The sequence below is a fragment of the Elaeis guineensis genome, chromosome 1 (assembly GCF_000442705.2).
Source record: "Elaeis guineensis isolate ETL-2024a chromosome 1, EG11, whole genome shotgun sequence".
NCBI classification, from domain to species: Eukaryota; Viridiplantae; Streptophyta; class Magnoliopsida; order Arecales; family Arecaceae; genus Elaeis; species Elaeis guineensis.
In genome coordinates, this window is record NC_025993.2 from 154,782,190 (window position 1) to 154,794,923 (window position 12,734).

The window sequence follows — 12,734 nt, forward strand, 5'->3', positions numbered from 1 at the left end:
CAATGATAATGATATGGGATCCAATATCGGTGAACTTTGATTCCACATATTAAATCTCATAGGTTATTTTCCAAAGCAATTTATGTGCAATGGATTTAGCATCCCGCCAATGGTGAACCCCATGTCATCTAAAAGGTTGTTTTATAGTTTTTTTGGGTAAATAATGTTGGTTTTATAGTTAATATAATATATATGTGATCAGACCATGTCATGGGACAAATAGGATGATAATATTGCTATGTATGGTTCATCAAGAAGACACCAGCCGCTTGCTGCTGAGTTATCCTTTGCCTCGAACGAGTGGCGCGCACAAAAGCTCAAACAGATGTGACCGGAGAAACGAAGATATTTATTTATTTATAGCAAAAGAATTTTTCTTCCGCCCTTTTCTTTTTCCTTCAAGAAAGATAGAGGGGAAGATCGTCTTCTTTAAAAGTGATACCAAGATCTATCGTTGGAATGGCCGCGATGAGTACCCGAACCGCCTTCCACGGCGTCCCACTTCCAATATTTCAGCCAGCCTCGCCGCCCTCACGTCCTTACCGTCTATTAGTCCGATCTAAAGGTCAGGATTCTTTTTCTCATTTTCTTGCTTCATTTCACCGCCTGATGATCTTGATTCTGCGGGGAACGAACTTTTGAAACTGTAATCAATCGGTTTGAAAGAATCATGGCCCAATTTTTCTGCCCAAAATCCTGGAATCGGCAAGAATTCAACGGAAAAAAAGAAAAAAAAAACTGTTGAAATCGACGGGAATTCAGCGGCTGCTATGAAGTGGAACGGGATTGCAACATGTAAGGAGAAGGGTCTGGTTGGAATATGTCAAGTAACACCTTCTAGGATTTACGTGCGTTCTTGAAGGGTTTGGGTTCCACCCGATGCATATTTTGGTGTCGTTGAATAGATATAGATACTCATCGCTAAGAGGATTGTGATGACAAATTTGTGTTTGTTTTTCTGTTTTGCGTTGTGCGGTCGATGCGATTGTGAGATGTACGAAGAAGAGAATATCTTCTTCAGAATTAGCTTTCCGTTGGTGCGTTGCGATGCTAATTGTAGTCTACTTGGATAAAGATAGTGATGCATTCTTGTGGCAGCGATTTTGGGGCTTTTACTGAATTTGTGGTTCTGGTGGTGCTAGAAGAGGATATGAAATTTTCCTGAGCATTCTTCTATTAGAATCTGATTTGTGGATTGTGATTATATTACCAGGTTTTATTGCAAATCATAAATTTAAAGCTCGATAGGAGAGAAGTAGGAATCAAGAATATTTCTTTCACTTGTGTATTTACATGTTTTCACCTAATTAGTACCTAAGCAAAATGGTTGCTTATGATCAATTAAATACAAATCTTGTAATAAGACGATGGACATCATGGAGTGGTTGGTTGTGAGAGAACATGATGGAATGAATGTCATTGGAAGTAATAGCAAATGTGTTCATTATATTCACTATAGAAAATTTAAGCTCTGAAACTGCATAGTTGATATAAATGCACACATTTACACATGCATATGATTATGTATAACGAATAAATGTGGGAGAAGGTTATTATTATTATTATTATTATTTTTTTTTTTTTTTTTTTTTGTGTTTTGTGTTGGGGGGGGGGGGGTGTCAAGGGTTGCATAAAATTGAAGAATTGGAGAGGAAATTAGTTGCTGCAGCCCATAGGAGGAAGTGGGATGCAATGATCCAGAACATATAATTCTTCTTTTCTTTTCTTTTAGAATAAAATAATTAAAGCTGCCTCTGGTATGGAGCAGGGTAACAAAAGGGAGGTCCAATAAAGACACCCAAGTTCTACCAAAAAATAAAGGCACCCAAGTCTATAGAAGCTTGGAAATTATAGTTTTGCATTGATGTCATTCAACCAACTGTAAGTGAGGTGTTTGCTCCAAGGCATTTCTAGGTGGGCCTGTGCAGAGCTTATTTGGTGATTGCATGAGTCGAAGGACAGGGGTGACATGAGTCGGACTTGGTAGGGAAGGTGGAAATGTGTATCTGGTGGGCAGGCTGGGGTGCGTGTCCCTCCTCCCAAGGCACCTTCACTCAGCCCCTCTATAGCATGAAGTAGAGCCCTAGGGCTTTTTTGGATGTTCAGAGAGTTTATTCGCTGGATATTACCGAGCACGAAGTAGAGCTCCAGTTTTTTTTTTTGATGTTCAGAGAGTTTATTCACCGACTATGACCATATATAGTGGGTTTTGTGGAGAAGTTAACCATTGAATTAAGAAATCATTACTGATATCAGAAATTTTAATTCAAAGAGTCCCAAAATGATTGGAGCTTGGGAATCCACCTCAAAATAGGAATTGGTTATCCTGATTTTTATGGGATTATATGCTCAGGAGAGCACTCGAAAGAGTCCCCATGCAATGAAAACTCATCTAAATTCTCACTTAAATAGAAACCCGATCTTAAAACACATCTTATTCAAAGGACAAGTCACTTGGCCATCTAAACAGGCCCTTATGGTCCATCTGTTATCTTTATCTCTGTAAATAAGCAATTGGTTAATGCAATTCCAAATCCCTGAAGAAAAAAAAAAGAAAAAAATCCAATTTTGCAATGCAAGTTACTTATAGTTCTAATTCCTAGATCCTTATGCTGAGTAAAATGTATGATTGAATGCTCAAAGTTATCATTTGAATATTTTTAGGTAGAAAAGGGTAGTTTGGCCTGCAGTTATTTCCTATTTTGATAGTTCTTAAACTAAATTTATTGATCGATGATTCCAGATATACCCTAAGGGTCTTCGTCAACAATTCATCATGTCTTCTAGTGAGCTGATTAAATTATAATATTCTTTAATATATGATAGATGGTTTGTAATAGTAGAGGAAAAGATTCATTTTTTTCCCAATTAAGAATTGAGGTTTAACTTATTTATAGTGCAGTTTGATAGCAGAAAAGTTCATGTTTACTTATTTATCAATGTTTATAACTTGTATGTAGATTTGATATAAAGATGATAAGACAACCGGGAAAATGAACAACATGGCTTCTGAAAATCAAAATGAAATTTGTATATATTTTTGCGAAGAGTCTCTTCAAATGAAATGTTTTGGTGTATAAAAAGATGCTGCAGAGTTCTGATATTGTGATATATGCAGTAGAGCCTTCTGAAAAGTCTGTTGACATAATGAGGAGGTTCTCAGAGAAGTATGCACAACAATCTGGAACATATTTCTGTGCTGATAAAGGAGTTACCTCTGTTGTCATCAAGGTAAGATTTAGAGTAACTTGCCTCACATGAGCGTGTTGTTAAATCATATTGTTGTTGGTCAATATATATGAGCAAGTCTTATCCTTAATGCTTGTATTAGTTGTCTGATGGAAATAATAGAGCTTTTGAATGGTATGTTTACCATAACACGGTAACTGAAATCAGGTTGATGTGGAGAAATTAGTTAAATTGGGAGCATTCTTAGACTTGTGTGATTTGTGTTTTCTGTATAAGCAAGTGTTGTGGTTAGCACGTGATGTACAATGTAGCCAATACAAGGATTTATCATACATCTAGTTTCCACGAAGAAAGCCTATCTATAATGAGTCTTGTCTCATGATGGCCTTCGTCCAATGGAACTTCTATTCATTTTGGATAATTTTGATTCTGCTTATAATGAAGATACACTTGCTATTTGTGGGAACCTTCCAAAGAATGGGAAGTTTGTGTTATTTGCCCTCTTGCCATATTTTTCTGAAAGTCACAATATAATAAGCATGGCTTTTAAGGTGGGTCTTACATGTGACCATTGCAATGATGAAAGAGAAACATAACACAGCACGGAGAAATGTGCATTGCCTTTAAGATCTTGAGGAGTAAGAAAACATGGAGATGGAAGAAGAGAGAGGAAGAATTAGAAGAGATTTTAGATGAAAGTGTGGAATCCACTGCGATAAATCAATAATTCATAATAATCAAATGAAACAAAAGTCATGCTTTATTACAAAGTTATGCTTACACCCCCTCTGCAAGCTACATAAATTTACTCTTAGTAAAACTGCCCTTAGACAGCCTTTAGTCAGACCCTACAGCCTTTAGTCAGACCCTACTTCTGACTAAAGGAATCTTTTTATAACTACAATCTGAAGAAAATGGTCATTAAGTTAAGGCCATATCTTTCAGCTACTTTTTGACCCATAAAGCATTTGATTTTGGTCGAGAGCCATGAACTATCAATTCAGATCTAAAAGAGGCCTTTCTAATGGGGTCCAGGTTCACTGAAATCTGATTTCAGTGGGAGTTATGCCTCACATAAGCCTTCTAATTTCATATAGACTATCATAGGCTTTGCCTGTTTAATCTCTGTGGGAGACTAGAATCCTTGTTACAACATCTGAAAGGTTTGCTACATAGTGATCTCATCCATAATTGTTACAGCATGTGAAAGGAATTCCATTGCTCTAAGAAATATTGTCTCGAATTCTGTTGGTCTAAGAAATTAGTGTTTCGAACAGGGGCTGGCTGATCACAAAGATTCACTTGGAGCACCACTCTGTCCTTGCAGGTTATTATTGACCTCAGAAACTCCTGTTTTACTTCTGTTTTTATTTACTTTTTATCCTTTGAATTAATTGGTCTTATATCCCTGAAATTCTTTCCTGTGACTTATACTTCAGGCATTATGATGACAAAGCTGCTGAGGTGGGACAGGGATTTTGGAATTGCCCATGCGTACCTATGCGAGAAAGGTGCAGTATCATCTTTACATGGACTCTAAGATTCCCCATATACAAATATGCCTATTGCCTAGAATTTTATATACCCTGAAATCTCTCTCCCTCTCTCTCTCTCTCTCTCTCTCTCTCTCTCTCTCTCTCTATCCATCCATCCATCCATCTATCTATCTATGTATGTATCATCCCCCTTCCTCTCCCCCCACCCCACCTCTTTCTCTCTCTCTCCCTCTGTGTACACGCGCGCGCGCATGTCTGTGTCTTGTGCGCGCGCACTGGTGCTTATGTGTGCTGGAGACGTTGTCAAGAAAGAATGGAAAATAATGACTAGAAGATGGAGGGCCGAAAGGAAACCATGTGTCTTGTTGCTGTTTTTTGCCTTTTGTTTTGTTCTAAAATGATCAAGGGGCCAGTTGCCTTGAATTGAGGAGATGGATTATGATGATAGGAAACCCTTTTGGTATTAATCTATGTGGTTGAAAAAGATACAAAATTATGGGATCATGGATGGAATATTTAGAGATTATGAAATTTTAGAGATTGTGAATTTTAATGCTAATAAAGGAGGAAGGATTTGATTTGAGTCTGAAGAAGAATTGAAGAGAATGAAAGATAAGAAAGAAAGCAGTATATAGGATTTGGAAAGGATACATTAATATTATCTTAAGTATGAAATTAAATTGAAGTGATATATAGATAAAGAAAATAATTGAGATAGTCATGTATTTTCTAGAAGATGGGACCGTATGGGTGGAAAGAAGATGAAGCCAGTTTTTTTAACTTTACTGAATAAGACTCCATTTTTTTTGATGCATTAGCACAAGACTAACCTTTCAGTTGAATCGGTTAATGTGCAATGTTTACTATAGTGCTATGCTGACAAGCACCAAAAGGTAAACTGCAGGAAAAAGGAACACAGAAGGAAGGGCAGGCAGGGAAGGTGCTGGTAGGTGAATATAAAGAGGTCTCACGAAGAAGTAGATCAAGCTTTCTACATTACATGGGCACTTGTGTCTAGTTCCAAAAAAAATCCGTTTCAGATACATATCCAAGTTGGATAAGTATCAAACACTTTGATACTTATGAGGTTCTTTGGTAGCCACTTTTAAATACTGGAAGAGAGTTTAGCTCTTCCCAATGACTTTGATCCTCTATTGCAGTGTTGGGAGTGATTGTTTGTTCTTTTCAGAGATTGGTCAAGGATGTAGATACTGCAACAACTTTGCATAATATTATGTATCTTTAACCTTCAGGTAATTGGGATGTTTGAATGAGAAACATGTATATTGAAAGAAAAACAATATTTTTTCAACACTTTCTTTTAAATGTTTAATCAGACAATGTTTAAAGGTACAAATATATGATTTAGTTAAAATTATAATTTATCTTGTGTATCCCCATATTCCCCTTTACCATCTAGCCAAGTCAGACATCTGCATACCCATCTGAATATGATTCTCCTATGCATGTCCATGCAACATTGACTTATTGCAGAAGCGATGATGAAGATAGAGAAACACTTTTCCTTCAATGGATTTGAAAAGATCTGGGATTAACAGATTTTGAAATTAGAGATTAACATAGTTTAATTTGTATGGAAGTTTTTAGATATCCCTTTACTGCAATTTTATTTTTCAAAATTTAGATTCACATTGCTACCATGCGTTGTAGTTTAGAGATGTTGAGGGCTAAGCGATGAACCTAATTCTATATTTGTTTCAGGCTGGGTTATGGGATCAGGCCCATAAAAGATATTGTATAAGCTTGACCTAGATTCAGTGTTTTGATATCCCTAGAAATAACGCTATAACTATGTAATTTTGCTTTTTGATTACACATATATTTATAGAACAAATAACAACAAAAGAATGTAGTAATGGATTTTATTTTCTTTGAACAATCCTATTATCAAGTTGAGGTGTTTCTAAAATGTGTAGGTTGCATGTCTCAAATAAGTTTGCAAAAATCTAGTATTTGCTGAACTGATAATTGTTAAAGGGGTAATTTGGCTGTGATGCTGTATGGTTTTTGTAGAAGCTGCGCAGATCATATGTTAAATGATAAAAACTGAGTACTACCATCCAAGTTGTATATGATGGATTATTACTGTGACTGCAATATCTGGGCCAAAAATTATAGATGATTGTTATGAAAGAGTTTTGAAGACAAAGAAGATACATCAGCCATCATATTTGCTAGAAAAAGTAAAATTGCTGTGCTCGATTCTATCTCGAGTTGTATATGACAAAATTGATGAAATGGAAGTTGATAGGCAAACCGCTAGTTGCCTATGGAACTTGATGTGAACAATTATGGCATGTAAAGATCTAGGGGTGATGTAGTAGGCCCATTCCACCGTAGCTCAGTCAGTTCATACTTCATACAACTGCAATATTCCATTATCCAATGTATGCACACTTTAAAAAGTCATTTTGATTCAGTCTTTAAAGTGGTCAACAGAGGTGGTAAATAATTTATATGCAAGGTTAATTGTCACTAAAATATTGAACATAAGCATAATTCTAGCTAAGCTGGACCTTCAGCAAATATTAGGTCTACCACATGTTTTTGCACCTTTGTAACATGGTGTCTTGTTATATAGATATGAAAAATACTAACAATAAGAGCTACACTTGTAGGGATAATGATAATGGTGGGCTGATGAAGGAGGTGATGATGTAACAAGATCAAGTGTTGTGGTATTGAGCAATGACTGATGCTACTTGCAAATTGATCTGGATGGAAGTATCAAACAGTTACATTATCAGTAGTCCAATGAGAATGTCTAGCGGTAATCGAGTTGTGATTTTCATGTAAGCAATTTATAATTTTCCATGAATGTATGAGCTCACTATCATTGCATCTAAGATTCAATCATTGACCTTTTAAGGGAAGGTTCTAAACAATGCAAGTTACAAATATTATGTTCCAACTTAAGGTCAACTGCAGAAGAAATCAGTGCACCAGTTTCTGGGAGTTTAAGGGTTGCATGCTGAGTTTTTTCCATAGCAGTTTTGAGTTTGGGTGACTTATCATATTAAGTGATTATATCAGCTATACAAAGGTTGTATTTATTGTGCCTGTCTGCATTGAATTTTGTGAAAATCTACAATCTATGGGTGCATAATCCAACCACCTGAGGTATTTTCCTGACATACCAGAGATGGTTTGATCATTTCCTTCTTTAATTCATTTCTTTATAACCTACTTCAGCTCTTTTCTTGTCCTCTCTCTTCCTTCTATCTTCTCGTCTTCCACTTAGTCTTCAACATTTTTGTCCCACTTTACTCTTCATTCTGTTTATTGTATCCTTCAAGGAATATTTTATTCATTGATGAAGACTGATTATATGTCTGATTTAACTGAAATTAGTTTTTGACTTATTTTTGAATTTATGAGGTCTTAGTTCCAAATAGAACTTTGAGGAAGCCTAGGAAATCCCTCTATTGATGTCATCAGCGAACATGATTTTGCGGATATTGTTACTCATTATTTTTGTGCAGGAGATGAGCAAGACCTTATAGGATTGTCCACATGACCAAATTAGAGATTTTAAGTAGTAGAGAGGTTGCACCTGCATGTGCTCTTCGTTCTGACGACAACTTGCCAAACTAATTAGCATGAAAAAGGCAACGACAAATCGCTTACTTGGACAATGTTGTCTCCTATTTGTATGCAATTGTTTTTTGTCTTTTTGCGCTGCCTGAACAAAACTTGCTTATCAAATTAATAAAAAGTATGACTTTGATTTAGTATACATATTTTGTATAGACAAGACAGGGTGAGTGACAATTTCTGGTGAATATTGTACATATATATGTATCGTTGCTACGAACAGCTTTATTTCTAGTATGTATCATGGCTACTCTCAAGATACGAATAGCTTTTATTTCTAATATGATTACGTTATGCTGGACTGCTGGTTGTTTTAAGGACAAATTAGGCTAAATACTGTCAGAAAATGAATACGTGCTGAATTTTGTATCATTATTTACCATATCTAATGCAAAGAATTACTTATGTAAGCTAATGTTTTTTGGAGGATATTAATCTCAAGTAGCTTGTATACTGAAATAATGTGTTATATTTTTGCTTTCCATTTACATATGATCTTATTACCAATTTGATTCTTTTTGTAATGTTTTAGGAGGAAAAATTGAACATAAACTTTGATGATATGATGTGATCTTCTAGGTTTTCAATTAACGTCTATACTTTTTTTGGCAGGAAGGAATGCCATTGTATGCTTTTTCTCACCCCTGATAATGATTTTGCTGGGACAGAACAGGTATGTGATTTATCATGTTCTTTTGTTTTCTAAATAATCTTGAGTCCCGTCAGAGATTCATTTTATTGCTAATTCTGAGGTGATATGAAGGGTATTAATCACCAAAAGGCCATAGCATGGATCGCATGCTTAACATATTACATATGCCAAATGTGACACTTTTGATAAGAATTATGTATAAGGTCATGCACCTACTTAATAAAGTTGCTTCTGCTTTTTCTTTTATTTCTTTTGGATTTTCTTTTGTTTGAACTAATATCCAGTTATTTCTAGCTCATCAATTTACTTTATACCTATTTAACTTTTTTATTTTCTTTGTCCTTTTTCTACTTGCCAACATTCTATAGCATTTAGCATTGGATGGTGCCAACTGGCTGGGTTGTAAAGTCTTGCGTTGATACAAGAGAACTGGGCTTGATCCTGTCCTCATATCTGTTCGGTCAGGCTTCCACCTGTAGTTTAAGGAAAAAATAGAAAGCTGCCAAGTCATGTGTCAGTCACTTATTGTAACAGAAGCACCTTTTCACTTTGCCCACCCATCTCATATGGATGAAGTGGATAAAAGAATCTTTATTGTTTGACCTTGCAGATTCCTTGATGGTGCAGCTCCAGTCTTGGATTATCAAACCCACATGTTGGTGGAGATCTGAGTATAGTTAGATATGAGGGGAAGTGTCCATACATGGATCAGTTTTAGTTATTGCACAAAATCTGCAACGGAATAGAGGAGACAAGAAGTTAGGTAAAGAGACTATAAGAAACTAAATAAAACTTCACTTATTCATCATAGCTTTTAGGACTTAAGAATAGTTATATGACCGCCAGAATAATTCTGGTCCTTGGGGATTTCTATCTTATATCTATTTTAAATGATGTAGGCCGTCACTTAAAAGATAGAAGGAAAAAAATAGCTAAATATACCTAGAACAGCAACATGGGCACCTGGTTACATGATTCAGAGCGTTGGGTAAAAAGAGGGTGCATGCAATGATATGCAGAGATATATGGTTTATTGCAAGTCTTCTTCTCCAAAAATGGAGTTATAGACATTATGCAAATAATTATGCTTGGAACAGTTCGTAAAAAGGGGCTTCTTTTGATTTTGATTAGTCATCTGAAAGTGCAAACTTTTTAAGTGGGATCCTCCTCAGGTCCTTATGCCCATGCTAGTTGCCATTCTTGATATCCTTAGAACTTTAAACAGAAGGTACTTCTTGGCTTATTTTGGTAAGAGGACAGGCAGTTCTCTTTCTTGGTTCTCTTTCAGGTTCAATGGAAGTGGTGTTGCTGCCCTAAATTATTATTATTATTTTTTTAAATGAGGTCAAAAATGCTCTGTCCAAGATCCTCTAGTAGGGTTGAAGGAACTATTTGTTTGTTTAAGGCTTTAACTCTACTGCAAACCTTCTTCGTGTCAGCCTTAGATACTAGTTTATGATGATACTTCAATTTCTCATGGAATGCAAGAATTTGTAAGAAATCAGGATATATTCCTATTTCCATGTAGGCTCCTCCTCTTCGAAAACTAGCATACGTTGACTTCACCTAAAATAGTTATTCATTGTTTTCAATATTGTACAAATGAAGGTGACAGCTACCAATTCAATTAATTATTGAAGTTGTTTGGTCAACATTGTGCAGAACACAATGTTCATCCACCCCTTGGAGAGTCTCTATTTGGGAAAGTTGATTAGCTTCCCATGGCAAGTTTTGTTAATTGATATTGAAAGTTCTTTAAAAAGAAAACAGGAAAAGGAGTCAGGACTCTATCAAGTCTTATTGTATGTTTTTGGACACCACCCCCCCACCCTTCCTCTTCTAGTGTACTGGCAAGGTCATCATATCCTCCTTTCTTGCATGTAAATAAAATAGAGGTAAATGTAAGTAGATAGCTCTGTCAGGGGTCATTTACTGCTCTCAGAAACTTCCCTTGCATATGTCAACTAGATGGATCCTTTATTACAATCTGTGGATGCATAGTGCTAAAGTTGTTGTCAGTGAAACATAATCATCTGTTGCAAGTTCTCGATAAGCCAATTTGGGTTGGTACCTCTAAGTGTAGCAGGGATTAAGTTTGATATTGCAGTATGATGTTGGGACAAACTATTATAATTCTTAGCTATGTGGGGATAGATCTCAAAAATGAGATATATAGGAAGCTAATCAGATGTATATTTTTGCAATGATGTCTTTTTTAAAGTCAGTCGATTCATGAACATTACAAGCATAGCACCAATATATATATGTATGTATGTATGTGTGTGTGTGTGTGTGTGTGTTAAAAAAATCCCTTTTTTTTTTTTTCTTTACTGATCCTGCCATATTCTTTTGTCTCACAGACCATCACCTTGGACGAGATCAAAGAAGCAACATCAAAAGTTTAACCAGTACTGTGTTAGTTTCCCGTATTTTATCTGTCAAGTGGCCAACTAATGTATGTGTGTGTGTTAAAAAAATCCCTTTTTTTTTTTTTCTTTACTGATCCTGCCATATTCTTTTGTCTCACAGACCATCACCTTGGACGAGATCAAAGAAGCAACATCAAAAGTTTAACCAGTACTGTGTTAGTTTCCCGTATTTTATCTGTCAAGTGGCCAACTAATGTATGTGTATGTTGTAAGCATATAATAGTCCTGGAGAGACCTTTTCATTTATCCTTTCCAAGAGCATAGCAGCATGTAAATTATCCCCAGGTTATGTTAGGTGCAGTACTGATTTGTTTGCACATGTGCAACCAGGCAAACTTGGAGCACAGAATTTCCCTTTTTCATAAGTTGAATTCATGCCGACGGGAGGGTATGCAGGGTGAACAATGCTGCATCCATGATCTGCAACTACCAAGATACAATATTATTTCAGTCCGATTACCATTTTGGCTGTGGTAAAACTTACAGGAGTGGCCAGACATGAACACTCATTGTCTGCCAAAATTTTTGTTCGATGCGGGAAACATTTCTGACAATATTACTTTCATAAACTATTTGTGGTAAAAAAAAAATGATCTGTTCAGGGCTAGGAAGCAAGATTCTATTTGCATAACTTCTTTCACCATTTGGAAATTAACCAAATCTGACAGGTGACATTGCTAGAATAATTTTCTATGGTAGCAACAACTTCACTTGCTTGAGTACTCCGTTGAAAGATATATTATGAAAATCTTTAATTTATGCAGTTGATGACATAATCCTAGAATGTGGTAGGAATTCGAGCCTCTCAGTCAATCGTCCTTGTAGAAGAGAGTGAGGAGAGAGCTAAATTGTGCACTTGATCTCCTGGAAATCTTGCTTTGCTTTGACTATGAGCTATAATATGTTTCTTGCTAGGTCACCATCATTGGGTTAATTAAATTGTGTGAGGTAGTATATTTTATAATGAGAGTTTTTATGCACTGCATACGGTGCAGTAAAAATATGCCGTTCTATCTGATTGGGTCATGTAGCAATTATTTTGCAATGCGCATTTAATGTTTGTAGTTTTATTTTTTTTAATTATGAATGATGAAAATATTTTTTTTATAAAAAATTATGGTATTTTATGATCGTATTATGATATTTTGCAATTAAATTATGATTTTCTGCATAACAGCAAGTTATAATTTAGCTATAAGATATCATAAAAAAAAGAGAAATATTTTTATCATTTAAAAATTTCATAAATTTTCAATGATGAAAATATTTTTTTTTCTTTATGATTTTAGAAATAAAAATTATGATTTTCTGTTGTATATCAAGTCATAATTTGATCATAGGATATCATAATAT

At 35.4% G+C, this 12,734-nt stretch overlaps 1 protein-coding gene across 7 annotated transcripts; it reads left to right on the plus strand.

Moving 5' to 3' along the window:
* Positions 1-303: 303 nt before the first annotated feature.
* LOC105039146 (ferredoxin-thioredoxin reductase catalytic chain, chloroplastic) lies at positions 304-11,698 on the plus strand. Of its 7 annotated transcripts, none has more exons than XR_012134926.1 (8): positions 304-565; positions 3,119-3,231; positions 4,467-4,516; positions 4,629-4,700; positions 7,325-7,498; positions 8,913-8,973; positions 11,313-11,360; positions 11,482-11,698. XR_012134926.1 is itself a non-coding variant. In XM_010915167.4 (7 exons), the coding sequence occupies exons 1-6, from the start codon at positions 460-462 to the stop codon at positions 11,355-11,357; spliced, it is 447 nt and encodes a 148-aa protein (XP_010913469.1). In that variant the 5' UTR covers positions 304-459; the 3' UTR covers positions 11,358-11,367; positions 11,482-11,698. The 7 variants fall into 7 exon arrangements, 2 of the variants coding, with proteins under 2 accessions (XP_010913469.1, XP_010913468.1); XR_012134927.1 differs by having other exon boundaries at positions 7,325-7,476; positions 11,313-11,367; XR_012134928.1 differs by having other exon boundaries at positions 7,325-7,476.
* Positions 11,699-12,734: the final 1,036 nt, after the last annotated feature.